A 27,120-nucleotide genomic window follows, 5' to 3' on the forward strand; every position below is an offset into this window, starting at 1 on the left:
TCATTTTTACAGACAGGCAGCAAGAGGCTCGAGTCATTTTACACAGATTATGTAGGGATAGTGTGTGCAGATTTGCACTATAAAAGGAACAAAAGGAGGGTGTGCAAGAGGATATAAAATGCTGACCGATATCTCCTCAATATGTGGGGTTATGCTAAGGGCTGTGGCGATTTCTAGGTCTCGCAATAAGATTTAAAACTGTTTTTCCTCTGAGTACTGCATGCTGGGTGCAGGATGAGGCCAGAGAACAGACTGTTTCCTCATGTTTTTTTTCTGTGCCATCACTGTTCTCAAAGGCTCCTTCTTTAGTGAAAAACTGAACGCTGCATAGAGCACGTCTAAACTCATTGCAGATTTATACTGGCTATACCCTTTTCTGTACATGTAAATAAATGACCATTCGGTTTCAAGCTCAAAACAATGTTCTATTGGTAGTAAAGGATGTTTCATCCACATTGTGGTGTGCAAATATGAAATCTCACAATCACCATCATTTAAGGATTCAGACCTAAGCCTTACCTGTGTTTCTGGAATGATGGGGCCATTCTCGGGCGAGGATCTGAAGAAGGTGGAGAGGGGTGTGGCCACAATGAGAGGGCTGGGTCGAATAAAGCCACTCAGGTCACAGCTAGGGATGTCGTTTTCCTCTTTCTTCATTACCAGCGTGTCCATTACGTAGAAGACATTCCAAGGGATCCATACTGTACGGAATTGTGTCAGAAATGGCGCCCGCTCGAAGCTCAGTGTCAGTGATGCTCCGCCATTTGCCAGAATGTCAAACCTGCAAAGATGAAAAAAAGAGTGTGTTTATATATTTCAATACTTCATTTATACAGTTCATATACACTAATATAGACTATACACAATGATATACACAATGGTATTGACCATTTGTTTTGTATCAAAATGTATTGACGAAATTTCACAATTCGTCAACAAAATAAACAAACTTAAACTGATGCTGTAAAATATAAGAGTCAATATCCATGGGAGATATTGAAGGTACAAATTTACTCATATTTATACAAACACTTAAATTACACTTTTTATAATAATACACAATAATAATAATAATATTAACTTTAAAAGGACAATCATATTTCTACCCCAATTCATTTTTTTTAAATAAACATTTAAATGGTGGCTGTCATTAAAACGTGCCAGATTTATTCAAACATGCATTAATATTGAAAAACATAAAAAATATATAATGAATATGTAATATGGTGCCTATATTTAGATAAATGTTTCTCTCTAGAGTTCGTTTTCATCTAGGCTTTCTAGCTGACTAACGAGTTTATGGACGCTGGATACGTTTTTTCTGAGGTAAATGTGAAATTACATGACATTGTTTACAAGCTGTTTCACTGACGCCTTTCCGCGTTTGAAACACTGATTGAGTGATTACATGTGACATGATATGGATTTCGGTAAGTTGTACTCTTTTTAACACACTTTCAGATGATCATTCATGTTTATTTCACGCTGTAGGCTAACTGGTATTAAAGTGGATGAGTTTACGTGAGCTCTGCGCTGTCGCTCTCTCTCGTGAGCTGAGCTACGCCAGAGCGATCTCATGCCACAGCGCTAAAACTGTATTTATGTTTTATGAATTTTGTAATAAAATGGATGTAATTTGAAATATGAGACTTTGTTTTATATCAACAGTAACAAAGCACACAGATTATTGCGATTAATTGGATGGGAGGCATAGTACAATACTCCATTCCTTCATTAATCTGAAAACACGATGACCAATTCTTGCGAATTAAGAATCGATATTGGTTCATAAAAATGAGAATCAATACTTTTTTTACCCAGCTCTAATATACACATATAATAAAACCATAGGACTGTCATAATCATTAGGTATGCGTAATATGCAGGTGATGTACTGTGGGAGGTGATAGAGTGAGTAACCGAGATGAATTAGACATGAGAACTGATGGCTAGACCTGGTTTAATTGTCTCTTCCTTTAACCTTCTTGATCCCAGTGTGTGTCTCCTCTGAGCCAAGAGTTTCTAAGAAGGCCTTTTGCTTCCTTACACAGGGCCTTGCCATGGTCAAAAATGCATGATAATGTGGCTGAGCCTTTTTTTATATCATTGCATTTGTATAAAAGCCAAAACTCTCCCTAGGCTCTCTCTCGCTGTGTTGCCGAGATCCTTATTAGAAAGGAAATGATTCAGGAACTGAGTGTACTGTCCTATATTCCAAGAGCAAGATAGGGCAGAAAACATGCATATAGAAGCGTAAATATTCGCTCACGCATTGGAGCACCTCTGAATGAGAGGCTGCTGGTGATTGGTCCCTAACAGCTGTGTGGCTGGTACTCTGATTCCCTGTTGAAGTAAGTGGCCGTGGAAGAGGTGTGGGCACGATTATCCACTGCCATTTTTACGGTCTGCCCTGCTGTGGTGTTCAAGAGCTGCAACAGCTGGCTGAGTGGGCTAATCTCGGACACACTCCCTCTATCTATAGACTCCCCCCGTACTCTCTCTCTTTCAGTCTGGGTTTTCTCTCTCCGGTCAGACCTCTTCTCTCATCACATTTTCTATTAAACATTTCTCTCTGGCAGTCTCTCTCTCTCTCTCTCTCTCTCTCTCTCTCTCTCTCTCTCTCTCTCTCTCTCTCTCTCTCTCTCTCTCTCTCTCTATCTCTGTAATGCACTATCACAGTCAAACCTCTCTCTTCATTACTTTTACGTGTGCTCATGCGCTCTATTTTCCACTTAAAAGATAACTATAGGAAAAGCCAAAATTAATTCCATAATTACGTCATTATCAAGTGTGATGTTTGGATGTTTGTTGTTTTATAGAACATAAAGGAGAATTTTTGAAGAATAGACTGGCTACTATTTTTCATAAAATTGTTGAAAGCTGTAATAAAATAAATAATAAAATAATGAATCATAGTAATATAAATAAAATATAAATCATAATTCTAGAAATACTGCCTTAGCAACTAAATAAAATAAGTTTTATTTGAACAACAAACATTACTAAATAAATAGAAATACATAAATAGAAAAATGACAAAAGCACACGTTTGAAATTAAACTGAAAATATAAAAATAAATAACGACTAATTCAAAATATTAATTAATACTGTACTATTATTAGTAATTTATATAAATAACACTGGTTCCAAAGTGACAAAGTAGTACTAAAAAAAGCCAGTTTTGTGTGCTACATTTTACATTTTCTGAAGCTTTGTGTGATTGACAGATTCTAGATTTATTTTTGCCCTAAAAATCATCCACTGTAGCCCTCAAATATCAAATATGGCACCCTTAGATGTGTTGCATCAGGTATGATGTCAATGACGCCACAGAAGAAAGTAAGTCATACCGGTTAGGAACGGCATATGCAGGTGAATCAATAAAGAAGTTTCATTTTTCATTCAACTATTCCTTTAAAGACTTGACCCTTTACTCCACCAGAGTCCATCAACTGCACCTAAATGCCTTTTTCTGTGATTCTATCTTTAATTGAACTGAATTCAATTCAAATTTAATTTGCTCTCTGCTTGATTGCTGCCTTTCAGCCATTTAGCACTGACACATGACAGTACATGATGGTGGGTTCTAACAGTTCCTTCTCCTTGAACAAAGATGTCTGCATAAAGAGCTTGCTGGTTACAGTCCCGGGGCCTTCATGATTGCGACGCTGCAGCTCCTTAATAACACTGGGATTGGTTTAACAGTACGGGAGAGTGCGGCCCATTGGCTGATTGATTCTACCCTTGTAAATCCAATGCATTTTAAACAGGCTGTTTGCTAAAGCACTGCTTCCTGAAGCAATGCCTGACATTTTCATGAGATGATCTTAGTAGATAAGACAACATGCTATAAAACACAAGCACGCATACACAAACGGTTGTGGAGCCATAATAGGGTATGTATTCAATCAAAAAAAGTGTATTCAATGAAAGTTTTCACACGTTTATGTATATTTTATGCATAAGTGCTAAACATAAATAAGCAGATGGTTTTGATGACATCTGTACTCTGTGTTGTATTATGACATTCAGTTATTCAAGGACAGAAACAATATGGAAATGTGTATATGTGTGTCTGCTTGTGTTTTCAATAAACCTACATGCCATCCTGCCGTGTGATGGTGAATCCGTGGTCTGGGTAGTGTACAAAGGACACGTTGACTCCAATCAGGGGTGTACCATCTGCAGTGAGCACCTGCCCTCTGATAATGGACACCAGGCTGCAAAACAAACATACATAGTTGGTGAGAAACCCTCCCACATACTATTAATATGATTTACAGCATGACTGAACATGGATTCACTAAGCTTTCACTGCAATGTTAAAATGCCTAATCCACTGTAAATAACTAGAAAGCACACAAAGTCTGTCTCTCTCACACGCACTCACTCTATGCTTATTTATGTGACTCTTGTGCCCCTGTCTCTGTAGACGGCCGTAATTCAGTCCCCTAAAGGCTGCTGTGGGATTCTTATGTCCTTAAATCCCAAGGCAGTTTTTCCTTTGAGGAGCTTCATAAGGATCGATGTGTGCAAAGCTTTTGTGTGAAGAACTGTAACTTTCCAGCCAGGGGAATAAATACTTAAAATACTCCAAATATAGTTTTTTGAATAAACACTTGACTTTCAACACACACACACACACACACACACACACACACCACTATGTTTGTCAGGACTCTCCAGACGTAATGGTTTTTATACCGTACAAACTTTACATTCTATCCCCTTACACTGCCCCTGACCCTTAACCTACCCATCACAGGAAACATTATGCATTTTTACATTATCAAAAAAACATTATTTAGTATGTTTATGAATCGCTGGCTGGTCCCCACAATGTAGGTGATCTCAGGGTTTGCTATGGAGACAATTGGTCCCCACAATGTAATATAAACAAGGACACACACACACACACACACACAAAATAGTTGTCAGTTCAAAGCAATGGGTGGATCAGAATTGAACTGCAGCAATGGGGTTAGAAGATACCTTTTTAAATATATTTACTTAAACCGCTGAACTGAGGCATGACTGGATAACCAATGTTCACAAAAATAATTAAAAATATAATATTACTTTAATGTAATCATATTATCAGAATCACATTTCTTTCTCCGTAGATACTGATCGATTTAATCAATTGGAATTAATTTATTATTAATTGGCATATCTTATTAGATTTTTTTATTGATTGACATTCCTAACAAAATAATAAAGCAACCTGGGTTGTTTTGCACATGATAAGCAGGATAGATCTGCTTTAGCTACTAATCAATGGCAGGAAGGTAGAGAGTCACTTCACCACAGTGCCGAGGACACCTCGCTCTACTTATTGGATGATTTTCCAGGTCATTACTGCTTTTCTGGGGGCCTAATCAGCAGAGCAGCAGTGAATCAAAGTGTGGCGTCGCCCCTCACTTAAAGCTGGGGTAAAGGAAGTGTGCAAATGATCCCAGGGTCACATGCACAGGTAAACATTCCATAAATAAGCTGCCATTCCTCATGATGTGACCGTAACTCAGAAATCCCTTTTGCTTTGTGTGAGATAATAAAACAATAGTGTCCAGTATTAGCTGTCACAGACTAAGTGTCTAAAAGCATGCTGTAATTCACCTTCTCAGTTCTGTATTTCTCTCTCTGTTGCCCGGAACACCACACATTACACTAGCTACTAATACTAGCTACTAGCTAGCTACTAGCTCTGCATTCAATATGTTTATGACAAAACCAAGGTTAATATTGAATGCTAAAACTATTATGAAGATAAAAGCCGAAAGGGAAAACATTTTTTTGTTCACCCAAAAAGGTCATCACTTTCTCACCCTCAAGTTGTTCCAAACCTCTATGAGTTTCTTTCTCCTGTTGAACACAAAAGAAGATTTTAAATGATGGTAATCAAAAAGTTGATGGTATCTGTTGACTTCCATATTAGGAAAAAAAAAAAAATACTATGGAAGTCAATGGCTACCATCAACCGTCTGGTTACCAACATTCTTTAAAATATTTTCTTTTCTTTTATTTCAGGGTGAGTATTTTTTGGTGAATTATACCTTTAAGTGAAATAAAAACGTAAGTGTGCAAAATTAAAAACTAAAACTACAAATGATTATGGCTGGATCCAAGTGGACATCTAAGTTGCTCAAGGTAATTCACTTCATTCTTAAAGGGGTCATACGAATGTGTTCTTCTCTGCTTCTCCGGACCGCTGACCCTCTCAATGCTCCAGTTGTTTTTCATCCAAACTTCACTGCTTAAAACACCTCCCATTTTGCCAACATGCACCACGCAGAAGCTTAATCTGCTTAAAAGGCCCCTTAGTGCTGCGAAGCATGTAGCAAAATGAAAACAAGACATTTTCATGTACACAGGCAGGGGTTTGCTGAGCCAGGCGTTCAAGTGAATGGACGGCTGAAGATGACATAGAAGAAGCATCTGGAGAGAGGCTGCTGGGATATGCAGGGTGTGTGACAGATACTTAATTCCGGAAAATTGAGGAGCTGGCACTTTTGCTCCAGTGGCATGTTGTTTTACAATGTTTATGCTGTGAATCAATAGGTAGTTACCCCGAGGATACACACAAACAACAACTTTTTCTAAGCAGGATTTTTTTTTTTTTTGACCCAGAAGGCAAAATGAGGAGATATACAGTACCTGCCAAAAGTTTGAAAACATTAACAGTTTATTATGTTCACCAAGGCTACATTTGTTTAATAAAAATTACAGTAAAACCAGAAATACTGTGATGTACAATATTACAAATTAAACTGTTTTCTATTTTAATACATAAAAAATGCTATTTATTCCTTTTTTCAGTGTTCTTTGATTAATAAAAAGTTCAATGAAAAGTATTTTTTACATGTATTTATTAAAACATTTAATAAATATAAATCTTTTTTAACATTTTACATGTCTTCACTGTGACTTCTGATCAATTTAATGCATTCTTGATGAACTTAAGTATTAATTTCTCTCTTTTGTTAAGCAGAAAAATGTTCAACATTGATAATAATTTAAAAAAAAATCTTTAGCATCAAATCAGCATATTAGAATGATTTCTGAAGGATCATGAGACTGAAGACTAGAGTAATGATACTGAAAATACAGCTTAGTATCACACGATTGATTTAAATTTGTGATACAATTTCACAATAATAAAAGTAATACAATGTTTTGATTAAATAAATGCAGCCTTGATGAGCATAAAAGATTTTTCAAAACATGAAAAATGGTCATACTTCCAGACTTTGACAGGTACTGTATATATATATATATATTGTTATTCACATAATGGCCTAACTTCAGTCAGCCAAAATATATATCTGTGCTGTGTCCTTTTATCACCATTTGTCCTTTTAAAACAAAAAGCAGCCTAGGATAATAATAATAATAAAAAAAAACGTACAAATCAAACTAAACTTCATAATGAATACAAAAACCAGAGACTGTAATGTTTACTTAAACATTTATATTATTTAGTGAGCGATTATTCTATTTTATCATGAGCTGGGAGGATGAGGGAGTCTGGTACACATGGTTTGTGTTACATTCGATGACTGCCAAACAAGCTCTCTAGCCAAAATGACCGATATTCAGTGCAGATGTGCCCCGCGTGGGTTTGTGCATTTATTTTTAAATCACATTAGTCTACACCTCCCCTTATCAGATCAGCCTTTATCTTGCCACAGAGGTACTTAAAGGTTTAATGTCCTCACATATGGGGCACTGGCATTGGGCCTATTAAAGTCTTTGTTGTAGCTAATCATGTTATCTGTCATGACCGAATCACAGTTGCCAAGCAATTTTTGAAAGTAATCAAGCTAACTTTAATGTGATTTCCATCTGAAAAGAACATGTGCATCAAGTTATGCATAGGAGGCACGGAACGAGATAAACAAACTGATCGTTATTGCATTATTATCACATATCAGTCAAATTCAAACGTGACTGCGAACATTCGTGGTGTCGCAGAAGATCAGTCAGCCTGCTTTGTGTTTTTGTTCCTGGTTTCCGCGGACATTAGCTTACGCACTGAATCTTGCTCAGAAACGAGAAGGAAATTATGTTAAAAGCAGATAAACTGAGATTTCCAAGGAGGGACTTGAAATGGCAACAGGCGCTTAATTGACAAAGCAAAAGGAATGAACAAGGTAAAACAGAGCCATGAAGGCTGACCATGACAACTAATAAATGATTACATCCATTCAAGCAAACACAGAGAAGATGATTCGGACAAACCCACGCTCTGGATGTGACAACTTAATTAATAACACTGCTTATTCAAGCGGGCTATTATCAGATCTAACATCTCTTTCCAATAACTGTTATGGTGCTCTCACACACACAATGCAAATTGAGGCGCATCATTTGTAAATTACACTTTAATGCAACTTCAGAAAATCTTTCTCTCTGTAACCCAGGTCACACGGTTCTTATGAGGTTTTGTCAGCACATCTGTTTCCATGGCAACTGTATGAAGTCTTTAAGGGGGCTGTTGGAAGCAATCGTAGGGAGTAAGTCCTTTTCTTTTTTATTAATGGTGGTTACAGCACATGGTCGCTCGCAAAGCAGAAACTAGATGATTACAACAAAGCATTTAACGTCAAGTCAGATAATCAATTAAATGTGCAATTCATATATTCTTTTTTTTATTAGCTATACAGCATATATGTTTTTCATTAAAGTTCACTAATCTGAACTTTATAAAAAATATTATAAAACTGTAAAATCCCATATTTGCTAGAAACAATACGGTAATGTTAATGGCTTATAGTATGGTAATGGTTCATTGTGTTCATTGACCATTTCTGATTTGCAGTGGTGTAAACTATTTGAGTTCATGTAATTATTAGTTACTTTGTAGTTTGACTTAGTATCAAAGTAATTAGCAACTTTTAGTCTACTTGACTAAATTTCTTAATTAATTAATTAATTAATGTACTCTTTACTTTGATACATTTGTAATGACTTATGCAATTACACTTTACATTTTGCATTGTACCCAAACTCTATAGAAGTTTATTTCTATAATTACAAACCATCATCTACAGGGCACTGAAGGTTTTTTATGCTGTCCGTTTGGCCCTCACTCTCTCAAACATTAGTAGTTGTGAAGTGATTGCTCTCCTCACAAATCAACTGGTTCTTGTTGTTTAATGGCATGTCTCTTTGCTGTTGAGGACTAGTGCATCTTTGAGTATTATTCTGTTAAAATCAGATACGCCAAGACTATTTCACAAGTGGTATTGAAACCGGTGACTTGTAATTTGTCATTTTTGCTGGGTATCTTTACTTTTACTTAAGTATAGTTTTCATGTACTTTTTACACTTTAGCTTATTTGTTTCTAATTTTCTATCAATTTCAAAGATATTGTGTGCATCACAAACACCACTGTTTAAGTTGAGCTGGTATAAAACATGTTTAAATGATCAATGTAAAATGTAGTTCATCATTTACCCAATAAGGCTTGGGCCTCTACAACACCTAACATTCTTACTGATGAGCCCTGATACACTCCTTACTATTTAATGTTTAATGTGCTAATCGCAGCAAGCTCAGCCATACCTTCTGTTAAACGGGTTATCTCCGTTAATAACATGCGTGCTCTCAGGGCCAATGAGGAAGCTGATTTGCTGATAGAACGACTGGGCGGCTTGCTGTGGGCTTGTGGGTTGGTTCTGGCTGATGATGTCGATGGGGTCAGGAGAGCCACGGCAGAAGGGTTGAGTCTGACATGAGCTCTGCAGGCAACAGTCTGGATCCATACAGTCCACCAGGCCATCTGCGCACACAGACACACACCTAATTTAACAATGCACATGAAAAATATGAGGTGCTACGTGTTCAAGTGTCTTATAGTATATCCTGGGTCCTGTCTTACAGATCCTGTCACACGCTTATAGTGTGAGAGAAAAGAAACGTTTTTGTATCTATACTTCATACATCATCAACCCATTTGTTCTTTCACCTTTAGGGTCAGAAACATGACAGCAATATCCTTTCTTTCACATTGTCAAGACTCTCTCTTGCCTCTATCAGTAAACACCTGGTTAATGCTTTGTGTGGAAATGCGATCTGATCTCCCGCAGGTAAGTGCCATAAACCTCTGCCATCCGTCTAAGCTAGTTTATAAAAAGCCCGGTGTACATCTGGCACACCGTCACAGGGGGGTTGTAAAAGAACACATGTGCAAACAGACATGCAAACACGTGGTTTTGTTGCACTAATCAGTATGAGACCAATTCTTTTTTACAGCACCCGGGGCTGACACTGCTCTGGTGAGATCGAGGCAGAGTGTCTGAATGTTTGTTTTGCCTTACGAGTGTCCCGGTACCCCCTGCCAAAAGCACCACGCAACTTCATGTGAGATCTGGACCTCTCGTAACTCTCACACTGCTTTAAATCCGGTCCGTTATGGCCAAAGTCAACAGGCACATGCAAAGGTTCCTCCGGAGGGAGCAGAATCTGTTAACATAGCTTGTGTGGGTCACACAAAACAGAGGTCGCGTAATAGGATCTTTGGACATGTATAGGCATTTAAGGAGAAACGCATTTTTTTTAATGTTTGTTTATGTAAAGAACTTTATGTTCTCATCTTTTTACAGTACCTCTTTGTAATAGCTATTCAAAGGAAGCCAAATTCAAAGAAATTTGCTAAACGTGGCACTATTACTGTACGCCTGAGAATATATCATAACCTTACTGTATATTTTTCTTTCCCTTTGGAAAAACTTCAAAGCCTCTTGTCAGGCTTCCAGAGGACTGTAAATCCTTCAGATTTAAGATGTTATAGACCGCATTATCTCCAACTAGAAAAATAATCTCCTCGAATATTTTGGAATTGGGCTGCGTTTAAAGGTTCATGCATTCACCTCAGCGGAGAAGATTTCTAGGCATTCTGGACCTCAAGCATGCAACGGAACCTCACGTGTACCAAAACGTTCTGCATCCAGACACACGCCCTGAACGCAAGATCAGCGGAGTAGGATTTATGGCTACTCGCCCCTTGAGCAGGCCTGTCATTTTTGTGAAATGTAAGTTAAAAGAGATGCTCTGTCATAGTCGGTCTTCCTGATGTCTGTCAAGACAAGAACTGGAACCTTCAGACACTCAGCTAACTTCCAGTTTTAAGATTTACTTGACTTTGGTCTAAAGCTTGGGATATACCCTGCAAGAACCAAGACATTTGTTAGTTTTCTCGAAGTGGCAAGAACAAGAACAAAATTCGTTCTGGTCAGGAGATTCCATACTTCACGAGAAAATAACTTTTTTCTCTGTTCTTGCGGAGTATTTAGTGGCCTTTAAAGCCGTTACATACTCCACAAGAACAGAGAAAAAAGTTCTGGCTCACAGAGCTGCCGCAGCCCTGGTTTGGGAGTTCTCGCAGCTTGTTCTCGACACATTGTCTGAGCAGAACTTTTTTCTTGCTGGTGTCCGATAACCATTGTGTGATTGGTCAGAAATTTAAAGTGGGCGTGGTTAATGCGGTGAAACGGAGTTGTTCGGCAACTGCTTCTCGTAAGGTATGGAATGTACTGGCCAGAACGAACTTTGTTCTTGTTCTTGCCACCTCGAGAAAACAAACAAATGTCTTTGTTCTTGCAGAGTATATGTCCCAAGCTTTAGGATCATGACTTGTGTGCTATATTCTGATGGTATACCACATTGTGAAACAGAGCGACTCTTCTTAATCATCATACTGTATGCTTACTTTTCTATTTCAGTCTGTTTGTTTAGAACAGCCATAACAAGATTGGCGAGAGTTTGGCGAGTTAAAAATCTGCTTCAAAACTTTAACACAACTACATTTCTTATGACTTTTACTCAGGGTAAAGATATTACAATGTCACAATATGTCAGTTGTCTCATAAACAATTAATATGCACATTTTTACAATTTCCACCAGGGTTGTATACTTGACCTGATTATCATTGACAAATATGTATGTGATATTTACATACACGTTTCCATATGCATTTATGTGTGATGCATCCCATTTAAATTTCATAACATTTACGCGTCCAGTCACCGGTGACCTCACCTCCTTCATTGTCCTTGCCGTCTGCACAGAGTGTCTCCATGGCAACGTCACAGCCAGCCCCTCTCCAGCCTGGTTGGCAGACACAATGCCAGCCGTTCTGATCCAGCGTGCAGCGGCCATTACTGTTGCACAGACCTGGGCATCCCTCTGCAGAGACAGACAGAACCGTCATACACTAGTACGGATGTGTGCGAGTTCAAATGTTTGTTAGACTGAGCCACTATGTGTGTGTTTTAAACATTTATGCGGCAGTATTCTCTCTGAAAGTTGTTCTGTTGCTGTTAAAAATCGTCATACGTAACCACAGTAGGACACAATATGTCTTCGACTTGTGAAACACAAATGGTAATCCAAACAGAGATACACTGACATCGTCGAGAATGAAAGTAAAGGTTTAAAAGTAAACACAGACTGACGCTGGACTTCAAACAGGCCTAGTGAGATGCACAGAGGCTGTAGATTCACATGGATGTAACGGATGCTCTCTCGACACAACCAATCTTTTCAAAAGGGATGGCAAGATTTGTGAGAAAATCAAGGTGAGATTCAAAAGGAAAAATAACCGATTGAGGAATCCAAATGTGAACCCATAAAAAGTTATTTAAAGAAAATTAATTAAAAGAAAGAGAATTGAATTTAGAAGAAGAGATCAAAGGAAGGGATATAAAAGGGTGAGGGAATAACAAATCGGCAGTGGCATCCATGTGAAGCTACGGCACACAGAGAATCCCAGTGGCATAAAGTATAGGGTGGACATCTGAGCTGGCGAGAGAGTGTGTGCCTCCAGCGCTATACTTTCTGCCCAGGTCACATTCCGCCGGACGGAATCAGAGGAAAGCGAGAGAGGCCAGGGGGAGGGTAGGGGAGGACTGTGGGAGAAGCTAGGCTAACAAACACCAGGGGTCAGGCTGCGGGATGCATGGAGACAGGACCCACAGGATTCCCAAACAAAACTCAAGGACCACAGGTGTGTGTGCGTGTGCACGTGTCAGTTATTGCATGTGTGCGTTCGTGTGCGGCTTGTTCAAGACAAACAATGATGAATTTGGCAGATATAAAAGGACAACAATAAATAGAGCGAGGAGACTAGAACATAGACACGCTGACATCGTGCTTCAAGACAAAAAAGTGAAGGAGGGAGAAAGAAAGAAAGCAAGAAACAAGGAAAGATAGAAAGAAAGACACAGAGAGACAGCGGAGTGATTGCTTGTGACAGTCTCCCTGGGGCTTTGGTATGCATTACCTTTAAATCCTATCCTCTCTCCTATTATGGGGCCGGGAGGGAGGAAAATTCGGGAAAGAAAATGAACAAAAAAAATCTGAGCACTTGAGTCCAAGTGAAGGACGATTCAGAACACAAAAACACAAAAGGGAAAGAGAGAGAAAGGAAGCAAATGACCATAAAGAGAAGGAGGAAAGGAAAGAAGGGCTTTGACAAGGAGGAAGGCGAGATGTTGAAAGAGGAGTGGGAGCTGTTTCGACTTTGGCCGACTCTGTCTGGAAGATTGCCACGGCGTGTATATTGTTACTAAACGCATGAATAAATACAATACCGAGATACACTACGTGTCCGTTTAGCATTGTATGAGTGAGAAAAAGAAAAAAGCACCATGGAATGTGGTAAAACGTACTAAAAACAAGCGAAAAACATGTTCCGAGCTAACGTACTGAGGGGTTTGGAGTAAAATTATCAAAGTAAGACCTTAAGAGTTTAAGAAACATCTTTATGTTTAAAAAAACCTTGTGAGAGTTCTTGGCGGTCTGATGCACCATATGCCAGTATGCGAGTCTGGAATCACACTTGGCTTAGCACTGATTTAGCCCTGTGAAATCATTTCCAAAAACACCTCAGTAACAGTAAACAAGAATCTGCTAGTATATCTTCTCTTGATCTCCGTTTACATCGCCAGATCGTAGTTCATTATAAAATAAATATGGCTGATCGTCATTTGCGTGCTGGTTTGGCTATTGTTTTCAAAATGAACTCGAGTGCGACTCTGGGACACTGCTAAACTGCAGATGTGGAGCTGTGGTGATTTAGTTGGGGCGAGGGGGATGGTTCTGCAGAAGTTGGAACATTAGCCAAGGAGAGCGCTGAGGACATTGGATTGGATTTCTGACAGTCCAAAAAAAGAAGCCAATGAAGAATCACAATAATAGCAGACACGCAGAGGAGAGAGAGAGAGAAGAGGTTATTAATGCGCCATAAAAATGTCATAAAGACCTCAATCCGGGACACAAGAGCTCAAGGGAGAGAGAAAGAGAGAGAGAAAAAGGAGAAAAGATACAGTACCTTGGACATACGTCTCCGGGTGAGCTTTACAGGGAGCAAGAAGAAGAAGAAAAAGGAGGAGAAAGAGGATGTTAAAAAGGTGTGAAAAGACATTCCCTGAAACCCACATACAGACACTTCAGAGATTCTAAAGAAGATACAGAGCTTCTTTAGTACTGCTGGAAGACGTCGTAATTTCCAAAGTACATCTTTCTCTATTGACACACATTCAAAATGAGTGTACATGCAAACCTCTTTTCTTCTTTCTCACAGCAAAAATGATTTTCTGAAGTTGTAAATTGTAAGTTGTAAAAACAAAGATAAAACATTGTTTGACTCTTTGGACTTTCTACTTTGAAATATCACATTTAACAATGCGTTACTTGCCCTTTATTTGTAATTATTTGTGTGAAAACAGCTTCAAAGTAAATCCTACACCAAATTTTGTGTACTGTACACTAACTTAAAAAAAAAAAAACTGACACAGACTGTTAAATAAAGCAAAAACACATCCTCTTGGACTTCAATGGTTCTCAAAGCCCAACGGTACCCTGCACAATCCTCTGCGACACCATTTATGGAACAAATGAAAAACAACACCCGCAGAAAACAACTCACTCTTCCTGTTCAGTATTCACTGGGCATTCCCATAAATCGGTTTTCAAATGTGTGACAGTATCACTCATAATGCATAGAGTAAATAACATGGGCATCATGGGATTTACAGTACTGTTAGAAGAGCGCACTGAACGGGGCCTCACATGCTAATTGGAAATTGTATCCCGATGATTGACATGTGGTTCAAGAATCCTGCTGTATGTTTGCTATTTCGCATTTCACATTGTCATCACATCAGGTCTATTATCCTTGAGCTCCTGAGTGTGTGAGTGAAATATTATATGGCCCCGAGTGAGGGGGAAAAAAGTGTGTTGGTGGAATACTGTATGGATAAGCTCTGAATCATCTGCATGTGTGTACGAGAGAAATCATCCCCTTCCTGTGGCTAAATTAAATGATTTCTGACAAGGAACCCTGTGCGGCGTGTCATAACATTACATATGCTAAGTCACAACAAATCATCTTAAATAAAAGTTCACCTTTTAATACAAGCATAACAACGCTGCTATGCATAAGCTTCATTAGCTGGATTATGTTCTTAAGGAATGCACTCTTATGTGTGAATGCAAGACAGAGTGTGTGTGGATGAGACCGATTGAGAGGTTGTGTGTGAGAGAGTGAGACAGAGAGAGAGACAGGGCGAGAGCGTACTGATTAAATTCCTTGGGTGTCTAGTTTCCACACACTCACTGTTATGTCTGGGAGATCCAGAACGTAGACAGTTGTAGAAGACCAGGCTGCGTATCTATCCCTGAATACACAACGGGTTATGAAAACACAAGCTAATGCATACTCCGAGCTGGAAACTTGCCAGTGAGGGCAGCCAATTACTGGCTAATTACAACAAACTTTTGTTCATTTACATTGATGGTCCTGAAGGGAGATATAGAGAGAGAGTAAGTGAAGGAGAGACAGAGGGGAAGAAAAAAAAAGCAATCATCCCTTTATGGACATCAATGCTTCATTATTTACGTGCACATTCAAAGAGCTCTGATTAAAGTGACATTAATCTGGAAACAATTATACATCACGTCCAGCGTGGTTCAGTCACTTTTCCAAAGAAAAAGAGAGAAAGCCTATATTCATTTCCATTATCCTAATTGCTATGCACAGCCACATGGTGGAATACATGCCCCCACAGCTGTGGGTATAGCCAGTGTGACATAGAGGCCAAACATGTGTTTTAATCACGCTTATAGACACCTCAAGCCATCCCACAGAACCAATCAAACGTTAGCAATGTGTCAGCCCTCTACCTGCCCGCCAGCTGCCCTGCCTGTCATGACAGGATAACGCACACCGCCACTTCCATCCGCAGAATGCCACAGACTGTTTGATTCCCATCCCTTTTCAGAGCATGCTTGGATTAATATGCTGTGAAAGCGTGTTTCATTAATTAGTGATTGAAATGATAACGCGTGGGAAATTATTTGTAGATGTACAGTGCGAGCCGTTTTTGCTTTAACCCTCCATCTATCTGACATGGTTTGACGTGAGGAGAGAATTGAGGGCATTGGAGATCAAAATGATGCAGTTGTGTGTTGCTATTGATTTCTCTGTCTGTACGCACGTGTGAATGTATGATAATAAATGAGAGGTTTTGAAGGGCAGGCGCTTCAGTACTGCAAAAATGGAAGTAATTTTTTTCGACTGCATGTAAGATACTATACCGATCAAGCGTTAAACATACTGTATTTAATTAAAGCTGAAGTCCATAACTTTTGTTGTTTAAAAATGACCATTTTTGAGCAAGTACACAACAAGCCAGTATTCAAAACGATCTCCTTACCTTAGGCTTAGTGGTACTGGTGGATGTCTGCGGGAAATTCGAGCATGTCTTTGCATCATTAAGTCACGTCTGTATACATAAAGATAAAGAGTCTGGCTAGTAGTAGTATCATTTGAGGATGTTGCCGGTTGGGGATAGGCTTTTCTCGAAAGCAGATTGAATAATTTAATTAAAACAAGAATTGAATAATTCAATTCAATTCAGAATTATTCAGATTGAATAATTCAATCTGCTTTTGATAGCAGATTGTAATCGAGAAAGGTCCAAATGACAATCATCAGTGACAACTGGAGATTCACCCAACGCCAATCCCAAATCTATTTTATACCCCTTCACCTGCCCCTACCCGTTCCGCTTGAAACAGAGTGGCACGGCATATGGGTGAAAATTAGGCCTGTCGCGATTGGTCGATACAATCGGCTGCTGATAATTAATCAACGTTAATATTTTTAGTCGACTGGTTAGGTTGCGATATGTGCGAAATTTGATTAGTACCGATACTTTAATGATAGCACTCTAATGAAAACAGTATTTGTTCATTTGTGGCAGCAGGAGTGATGACGTGTGCGCGAGCTCTGCTTCCACCATTCACTAAACAACAGAAATGTTTGCATTAGAAAATAAAGCAAAGTGCGGTGCGGTCGGGACGTGCTCACGCTGCTGGATTCTGACCTTAAGTGCAGTTATACCTATTTGTTCAAAGTGTGGTCCTGAAAAATCTTAGTTTGAAGGGCTATCTGGCTCTTCCCTTTCCCCCCTCCAGCTAAAATAGAATTGAGACACCCCTACCCCTTAACATGAACCCACAAAACGAAGGGGTGGGGGGAAGGCTTAGGGGTAGAAATGGGAATGGGTCTTAATCACTTGGTAGCAAAATTTATTGTAATGTTTTACTGTCATATTTATTGTAATGACACTCTCCGGTGAAAATTCTTATTAAGGTTATACTTCTAGACGAGGAATATATGAATCTGAAGTACTGTATCCACACTGGTGCGGTGACTGATGGCAAGCCGCACATACTAAAAAACATCTGCACTGAGGAGCCGCCGATGCAGGTTTCAAACAGAGATAGCGACAAAGAGGCAAAACCTACAGACTGCAACTTTAATTATATGTATTAATTAATAAAACTGAATTGATAAAAACAATATTGTGAAATATTATATTTTAAACAACTTTTTTTTTACATTTTAAAATGTTTTTTTCATTATGTATCATGTAGCATAATGTACAGGTATCATCAATTATTATTGGTAATTATTAATTATGGTTATTTTTATGTGAATTATGTTTAAGCTTAATATTTTGTTTTATGATTATTTGACAAATAGACAACATTTATTTGAATAATAAATCTTTTGCGGTCTGGCGCAATATGGCTGCCGTCGCATCATCCAGGTGGATGCTGCACACTGGTGGAGGTTGAGGAGATTCCCCCTTCTATGTAAAGCGCTTTGAGTGCCTAGAAAAGCGCTATATAAAAGTAATGAATTATTATTAATTATTATTATTATTTTGTTCAATCAATTTAAAGGTGCACAGTGTAAATTTTAGTGGCATCTAGTGGTGAGTTTGCTAACTGCAACCACCCACCACTCACCCCTCCCTTTCAAAGCACATAGAGAAGCTACGGTGGCCCACACGGGACAAAGATATCATCATAAGAGACAGCAGAAAGCGCTCAGTAGAGCAGTTTGACCCATTTGGAGCTACTGTAGAAACATGAGGGTGCAAAATGGCGACCTCACAGTAAGGGGACCCGTTGTGTATGTAGATGGCTCATTCTAAGATAATAAAAACATAACGGTTCATTATGTAAGGTCTTCATACACCACTAACAACAGTTATATATTATATTGCATTTCTGTCATTAGATTCTCATAAATACTACACACCTCACCTTTCATGCATCTTTTCCAATTTAAATTGCATTTATTTATTTAGGTTAAATCAATGAATCTCATCACATGAATCACACCACAAAAGTTCAATATGGCAGATGTAGGGAAAAAATCCTGCTTTTAAAATAAAACAGGCAATGACCAAGACATTTTTGCTCTATGTGCATGTTCGTCAGCTGAAAAAAAAAATGTAGTTGAGTTATAGAAGTAAATTTGTGTTACCATGGTTGTCAGATTTTATTTTTGATTTGACATGTTATTGAATCCTAACCTTGCCAAACAGTTTGGAGATTTCGGCCTTTCCTCATTCAAATTGCATGACTACAAAATATCTGCCTGTGGGCCTTACCAAAATGGCTGCTGAGTAAACCGATCTGCTCCAATAATGCTTTTGATAGGATTCTTCACACCACATTTCAACTTGTGCACTTTTACAGTATGAAAGTTTGACAAGATTATTTTGAAAGCAGTTTTGTCTGTGGGTACATTTCTGCGTGCACACACACACACACACACACACACACACACACACACACACACACACACACACACACACACACACACACACACACACACACACACACACACACACACACACACACACACACACACACACACACACACACACACAGGCTCCTGCAGGGTTGACTGATGTGTGTGCAAATCCATGGCTTTCTCACAGTAAGAGTTGTGCTTCTGATGAATGATCTGGAAGGGCCCAAGGCCTAATGAAGCATACAAGTCTTAATAAAAAAATCTTAAATGTCTGGCAGTGGAAGCTTCTGACTAGCCACACTTCACAAAAAATATATTTTCTTTAGTCATAAAGAGTCTTTAAAGAGCTATCAACAATAAAAGCTTCTAAGAAAATGGGCTTAACATGATCGTGTTCGTATTCCAGAATATGCACAATTTATTCACATTATACAACATGCCAGCATTGTGAATCATCATATTCCTGAAGTTGTTAGTAAAGTGAATGCTTGAGCTCAGAGGATTTAGAAATGATGCATCTAAGAAACATATTTAGTGAGTATATTTACTTATTTAGTGAGCATAGATCATTACGTTACACCAAAGTCCTTTTAAATCAGGTCACTCAGTTACTATTTTCAGTGACACAAATACTTATAGGGGTCAAGATTATGTTTCAATAATGTTTTTTTTTTTTTTTGTAAATTTAAAAAAGAAAGAAAGAAAGAAAGAAAGAAAGAAAGAAATATAATGGTAATGCACATGCATATTTTAGAGTAAACAAATGAATGTTTATATAAAAAAATTCCTGCTGTTTTATATGAAGGTGGGCTAATTGCCATTTTGTATTATGATTACTAATGATCTGTAAGTGGACTCAAAAAATGACTAAAAATACCTGAATGCACTAAATTGTGTAAGCTCTGAGAATACCTATTAACTCTCAACAACTCGATCAAATAATCAGTTATCTAAAAAGAGCATCGCAGCCTCCGACAAGAGAAAGTGCAGTTGGCAGAGTGTGTGTTTTGGGTGTCATGAGAAATATTTTATGCTCCTACTCTCCTTCTCCCCCTCTCATGAAGCTCCCCAATCATTTCCAAATGAATAAACATATCTGTGTCACATTGAGCTAAATCAAACAGTTGCCTCTTATAAAATCTGCTGTACTGTCTGGATAAGTTCACATTACAGACCATAATGCTCAGTTTGGATTAGGGCTTGATGATATGTCAAATATTCTAGATTTTTCTGAATATTAAATTAAGTTACAATGTGAATATCACAGTATAAATTAGCGCTGTATATGGGCATTACGTTTCCTTAAGTGCATGTCATTAGATTCGTTTTGAAAAGAAAACCAACATTGTGATATTTTAATTAATACATTCCATATATAGATAGATAGATAGATAGATAGATAGATAGATAGATAGATAGATAGATAGATAGATAGATAGATAGATAGATAGATAGATAGATAGATAGATAGATAGATAGATAGATTAGGAAATGCATTAATTAAAATTTCACAATGTTGTTGTTTTTTCTTTTATATTTATAAAAAATATTTTCAAAATTAAATGTATATTTCTAAATTATTTAAATAAATAAATAAACAAATAAATCAAAGCCCATATCTCAGAAAAAAAATCTATATAATTGTTTGACAAAATATTGGCATGTAGTGTGCAATTTATAGGTCCTTTCACAATAGCCCTTTTGTTGCGCACTTGTGTTTGATTGACGTCAGTGATAGGTTAATTTGGATGATATAAAATTCTGTCTTCAGAACACGGGTGCACACCTGCCAACCGGAAGCTTTTGTAGTAAAACCAATGGTTCAAAAACAAAAAATATAAAAGTGAGATGAGGTGAGCAACGCTATGCATTTTGCCGCCACCTTGCTCGCCGTCGTTACCAAGCAACGGGATAAACAGCTGCTGTTTTGATGATGCTAATGCAGCCCGGTTCAGACCCAAATTATATAATGTGAACACAGTCCAGCGGAGGCAGGGGGAGCAATCAAACTTGGGCTCGGTCCAGGCAATTGAACAAAGCGTGAAAGCACCCTATGACTATATGCCCCCTAAATTTAAAAATGTTGAGAAATACTTCATGCTACAACAATAAAATGCGTAATGAAAATGTCTGGATGCTGCCGGTCATTGTGAGAGCTGTCTTACAGTAACGGTGTCTAAGTGTCTTTGTGTGAAAGAATCATGATGCAAGTATGTTGTAATGCCAGCATGTGTGTGTGGACTCACTGTGAAGAGGTCTAATGAGAGTGAGTGGATGTCGAGGGACAGGGAAGGTCACACACACAAACACACAATTCACACATACACAAACACACACCCCAACCTGGAACCAAGAGGCCCCTTATCTCAGCCTGACATATATGATGTATGAGGTACCATAATTCTTTTAGCTCCCTCCTGTGCTCTCCCTCAAATACACACACACACATTTGCGCACGCACATACACTGCAATACATGTACTCAGCAAAGAGGGACAAAGTATCAACCTTGGCCTAAAGAGATATATTCAATCGTCCAAACTCTAGAAGGCCACACACCGCCTGTAAAATGCCCGTAAACAACCTGTAAAATGTTTTGCGCATAAATTCATTATGCTGAATAAACACTGTTTGATGTTAAAATACTTTCTCCAATCACATTTTAATGCACAGGGAAAACTAAAAGTAAGCCATTCGTAGGTGAATTTCTCTCAAATATGTCAACACATTTCTCTTTTTGTGACAGCATCCAGACCAGCCTAATTGACCAGCTCAACCAATGGCACGTACAATTTCTTCGGCTGACCAACGACAAGCAGTGTAAGAGTATTTAGAAAACATGTTTGATAACAGTCATTATGTTTGCAATTTCATTTGGTGATGCTAGCAGCACAGAAATTTCACTCTTCAGCTTAAATGAAACTATCCAATTGACCAATCTATTAAAGCCACTGACATGTATTTTAAAATCCGGTCTCCTTATGGCCATTTATAATGTGTAAACTTAAAGCAACAAGGTCATTAAGTGATCAACCTCAGCAAGCATTCTTTGCACAGTAAAGTTTGGAGTCGGGGTGAGAGTGTGATGTGTGGGTGGCTGGCTCGAACAGAAGAGCAGGACAGAATTACGTGCTAACCGTGTTAATTTGGAAGACGAATAGCAAAATGCTGGCCAGATTCTCATAAAGCTGCCCGGCGAAACAGGCCTGCTTGCTAACGAGGCCGGGTACCTCGATCGCTCGTGTTGAGTAATGGAGCAGCTGACGTACCCTGCTGAGAGTTGAGCTGGTGGAGGATTTAGCCAACACGCTAACAACAAAATGAACAGAATTAGTGACTGACAGTTGAGCAGCATGTAGACTTTTGAGTAGAGGCAAGAACAGAGGGACTTTATTTAAAATGTAAAATGTAATTTAATTGACATTTTTTTAATTTGGGCTTTCAGGCTTTCATTTCAGAGGTAAGTGAACAAAATAGATGATGGAAAGTTTGGTGCTGGATCAGCACCAAACCAGAACTAAAACAGCAGGACACGTGACATCCAAATTGCCATGACTATTTTTCTTTGAGATTTAAATAATGAACAGAATTTAGTGCTTGCGTAAAGACAAATTGCTGTCGTTTAGCCCCATGATTTTCAGAATAGGTGTTCCCAGAATAGGTGTCAAGCTTGCATCGACTGCAATGAAAATGTCAACCCTTTGATAGCAAGCAAAGGTCAGGGGGAAGGTACAAAACAGAACAAACACTCATAGTCCTCTTCCTGTTGAGGTGGAAGAGCCAAAGCAGGTGGTGGAAAAGAAGAATAACAAAGGGAATATGAAATCAAAACCAGTTCAAAGATGTGAGGTAAACCTTCATAACAAATTGCAAATAGCTTTGATACAAAAGCATCGGTATCAGCTGGAAATAATGAGAGAAAATACACATTATGAAAATAGACAATACGGCAAAAAAGTATGTGGACACCCAAACACCAATCATGCATGTGCTTGGTGGAACAATGTGGTTTACACACTTCTTTACTTAATCTGGGAATCCTTTCAACAAAATGCTAGAATAAGGCTGTGGAATTTGCTCTCATTTAGACACAAGAAGACTCAGTAAGGTGAGATTATGATGTTGGGAAATGGGGACTCCCAAATTCATCCCAAATGTGTTCAGTGGAGTCCAGGTCTGGGCTTTATGTAGGCTAGTCAAATTCTTTCATTTCAGACATTATTTCTTTATAGAATTAGCTTTATACGCAAGAGCACTGTCATTCTACAACAGAAAGACCTCTGAAATGTACTTGTATTAAGGAGCCAAATCAGTTTAAAAGAGGGTATTCACATTCTTTTGGCCGTGTGGTGTAAATACTGACATACAGATAGTTGTTTGTCTTACCGACGGTGCAATGTTCTCCGGTCCAACCCTGGTGGCATTCACATTTGCCGTCCTTGCATGTTCCGTGCTCAGTGCAGCGTGGGTGACACGCTTTCAGGTCGCATACCGAACCAGTCCAGCCCTCTTCACAGCGACAGCTTCCTCCTATACACATGCCGTGAGAGCCACAGTCCACTGCACACACCTCTGCAAACACAAACAAAGGTGAAAAAAATTAAAATCACTTTTTGTTCTGGGCTGCAGCATAGCCAAGGACTCTAAAGGTCATGCGGCCTACAAGGTGGTGGCACATTTCAAGCGCAAGTCTCCTCTACTCAAAATAACAAGAGCAGAGGTTACATTCCTGAGAACAGTCAAGTCTAAGTTATTGACTTAAAGTGTGAAAAACTTATGACAGGTAATAGATAACTGCAGACCCCTGCTGTGTCTAGCGGGCTGCGTGGCAGAGGGGAGACTGACCGCCCCACCTCAATCGACACCCCGTAACAATGACATATCTCAACCTTGTCTGACCCACCGGAGTGTGAGAGTTCCTCATGGAGACTTAGGCGGTGGGGTGCTGGCTAAAGGTGTGTGATTGGGGGAAGGGAAGGAGACATCAGAGCGTGCAGACACGAATGTGAATTGACACGCTGAACTTTCCACCCGGACCCAGAAGACAGGCCTCCCACATAGATTGAAGCAAACACATCAAGCCAAAATAAATCAATTTATACACACTCCACGGTCTGCCAAACATCAGGAGTGCGTTTGAATGGCTTTTGGGATCAAAGCTATCACAAAAGCATTTTATTAGCATTTCTTTTTGCAGGTTTGTTACTCTTCAAATTCACGTTTTTTTTTTTTTGGCATGTTTACAAGAATTATTCTCAATTGACAAAAGCTTCCATAGAGAAATTGTTGTCAATAGAAACTAGTTTCATGTCTATCACACCTGGACGTAAATGCAACTGGCAACAAAAGCAGACGAGGGAAAATTGGATGCATTTTGAATGATATCCTGTGAAAAGTGTCTGATAGCGTTTTGGATTCAGTTTATGAGTTTGTGTACGTGCGCATGTAGACGTGTGTGGGTTTGGCAGAATAGTAGATGAAGACAGACTGGTGCAAAGCAAGCTGTAGTTTAACAGCCCACACACCATTCCACCAGAGCCTCACAGTCTGACACACCCTTTCATGGTAGAAACAAAGCACTAGAAAGACATTTCCTGATAAAGACAAATCATGGGATGGGGTATTGTTAAACTCCTTTCTTCAGCCTCCTTTCTGACTCTTTCTGCAGCGCTTCCTGACAAGGTGTGAAACCATGACATGACACTCAGCCAGAGCTGGTGAAAGTGCATTGAGACAAGCAAGCAGAAGTGAAGAAATGTGGAGAGAATTTCCCATCAGCCCTTAGGGTCAGGTGAGTGCCAGTTTGTGGTTGGCTTCCCCACTGCGTGCTGTTATTATGCCTCCTGCAGGTGGGCAAGAGTGACGCACCTCTTCGCCGTGTATGTGTGGGCGCCTGTGTGTTTTATCCTTCATCAGACGAGACTCTGCTGAAGTTCACCTCAGTTTCCTTTAGAGCGGGAGTGTGATTGAAAGAGAGAAAGGCTGTGAACGAGGAATAAGTTCACACAGACAGATGGAGAGCAGCTGCTGGGAAGTACTTCTGGAAAACTGACGGCTCGAGCCGTAAGCCTGCTGCAACTGTACTATATCAATCTGGATTACTGTCTTTGCCAGAGTTGCAGCCAGAGAGTGTGGACTGAGTGCCTGAATGGGTCCCTGTTACACGGGGAGTCACGAGGGGCAATTCCTGGCTCAATTGGTGTCCTAGACCACTTAGTTCTTTACATAATTGTAAGAAGGCTTTGTTTAGTAAATTGATTCCGAATGTGCTTCATTAAACTTAGAAAACACACACACACACACACACACACACACACACACAAAAATCAATAGACTAAAAAAGCCAAACAGCTATCAGAAATAATATTTGGTAACACTTTCACTTAAATTAATTTCATGAACTAACAATATTTTTACAGCATGTATCGATAGGCTAATGTAAATTTATAAATATATGGTACAAGTGTTGGTTGTGAATTTATGTTTGTTTATACTACAATTTATAAATTAATTATTAAAGAACTATTTAATAAAACTTTTTAAGAAAACTTATTTAAAATGATTACTAGAAATGTTAATAATGTGAACCATAATACATGAACTAAATGCTAAATTATACCTTTATTTATTTACAAGTTAAAATGTTAAAAGACGTATTAGTGTTTATAGCAATAGCAAGACTAACAAATGTTGAAAATAAGTGGTTATTATTTCAAGTTAACCACTGCACTAAAAATAAGTATGTTTTTGAGAGAAAAACATAAATGTGTTTGTATACATTGCATGTTCTATTTTGTTTATTTCATTTTTTTTAAAGTGATAACTAATATTAATATTTAATTTGAATTAACAAATTAAACACATTCTGATTAGACGACGAAGTGCTGACAAAAGAAATGTTAATATGTGATTTCTGCCACAGCATTTTAGAATATATATATTTTTTTAACTTACAATAACCGTGTAACTTAACTTTCCAAGACTACAATTTTTTTTTTTACATTAAATAAAATTCTAAGGGGGCACATACGTGACACCTCTGTTGACACATGCCCTCCTCTTAATTTGTTCTCACTCTATCATTATCTAAGACAAAAGGGGCAATACTAATTTTATAAACACTTTTCGAACAAAATCTGTCCCCACGCAATAGGCGTTTATCTGCATTTACCACAGCACTGCAGCCGTCAACGTGACGGAGGGGGGCATGCAGGCCTCGTTCATTTGCACTGCACTAATTGAAAATGTACGGCTAATTAATGGAAGAGAGGGAAGGGGTGGTTTACAAAGACATCAGGTGGTTCTTCCTCGATCGAAATGGGGTGAGAAAGAAAGGGAGTGAGAGAAAAAGTGAGTGAGAGATTGCTGTGTGGGGCTCAAGGGTGAAATAGTATTTTCATTAGACACAGATTGCTGCTGGGAAAATAGCATTGTATAACTAAAAGGCCGACCATGGGTGAGTCCTAAAACAGCAGGAGTCCAATACTGCTCTTATTACAGAGATCAGTATCGTCACTCGCACAAACACAAGACGTGCACACGCATACCACACCAGCTGCGGCTGAGCTTTTGATGGACTGAAAGATATTTCATAATGATAGTGTATTTAAGGTTGACTCAAACGTGCCTTTGAGAAAGACTGCTGACAGATTAAACAGAGGGGAGGACAGAAAATCTCAAATAACAGCCTGTTAATGCCTTTAACAACAATAAGCAGCCATTCAGTGTATCAAATAAAGCAAGATAAAAAAAAATAAAGAGGGATTGAGGAGGTGGGTGCATGAGTGCATAAAGGGTACCGATGGAGCAGTCGGGTCCAGTCCAGTTAGCGTCACAGGTGCAGGTGCCACTCTCCGTCTGGTAGGTTCCGTGTCCCGAGCACTGGTCTGGGCACATGGTTTTCAGGATCTCGCAGCTGTTGCCGCCCCATCCTGGATTGCAGTGGCACTCTCCGTGGATACACACTCCGTGGGATGAACAGGAGGGGTCCAGGCAGTCCAC

The 27,120-nt window shown here is 38.9% G+C and overlaps 1 protein-coding gene across 1 annotated transcript in view; it reads right to left on the reverse strand.

Annotated features, from left to right (window-relative positions):
• Positions 1 to 27,120, reverse strand: part of tenm3 (teneurin transmembrane protein 3) — a 309,711-nt gene that overhangs the window by 50,723 nt on the left and 231,868 nt on the right. The window contains exons 12-19 of the mRNA XM_067442491.1: positions 26,919 to 27,119; positions 23,506 to 23,691; positions 14,336 to 14,359; positions 13,286 to 13,306; positions 12,043 to 12,189; positions 9,567 to 9,783; positions 4,102 to 4,221; positions 520 to 781 (exon numbers count right to left, since the gene is read on the reverse strand). Coding sequence (XP_067298592.1) covers positions 520 to 781; positions 4,102 to 4,221; positions 9,567 to 9,783; positions 12,043 to 12,189; positions 13,286 to 13,306; positions 14,336 to 14,359; positions 23,506 to 23,691; positions 26,919 to 27,119 — 1,178 coding nt within the window. The remainder of the gene's footprint in view (positions 1 to 519; positions 782 to 4,101; positions 4,222 to 9,566; positions 9,784 to 12,042; positions 12,190 to 13,285; positions 13,307 to 14,335; positions 14,360 to 23,505; positions 23,692 to 26,918; position 27,120) is intronic.

This window comes from Pseudorasbora parva, chromosome 4 (genome assembly GCF_024679245.1).
Source record: "Pseudorasbora parva isolate DD20220531a chromosome 4, ASM2467924v1, whole genome shotgun sequence".
Taxonomy (NCBI): Eukaryota; Metazoa; Chordata; class Actinopteri; order Cypriniformes; family Gobionidae; genus Pseudorasbora; species Pseudorasbora parva.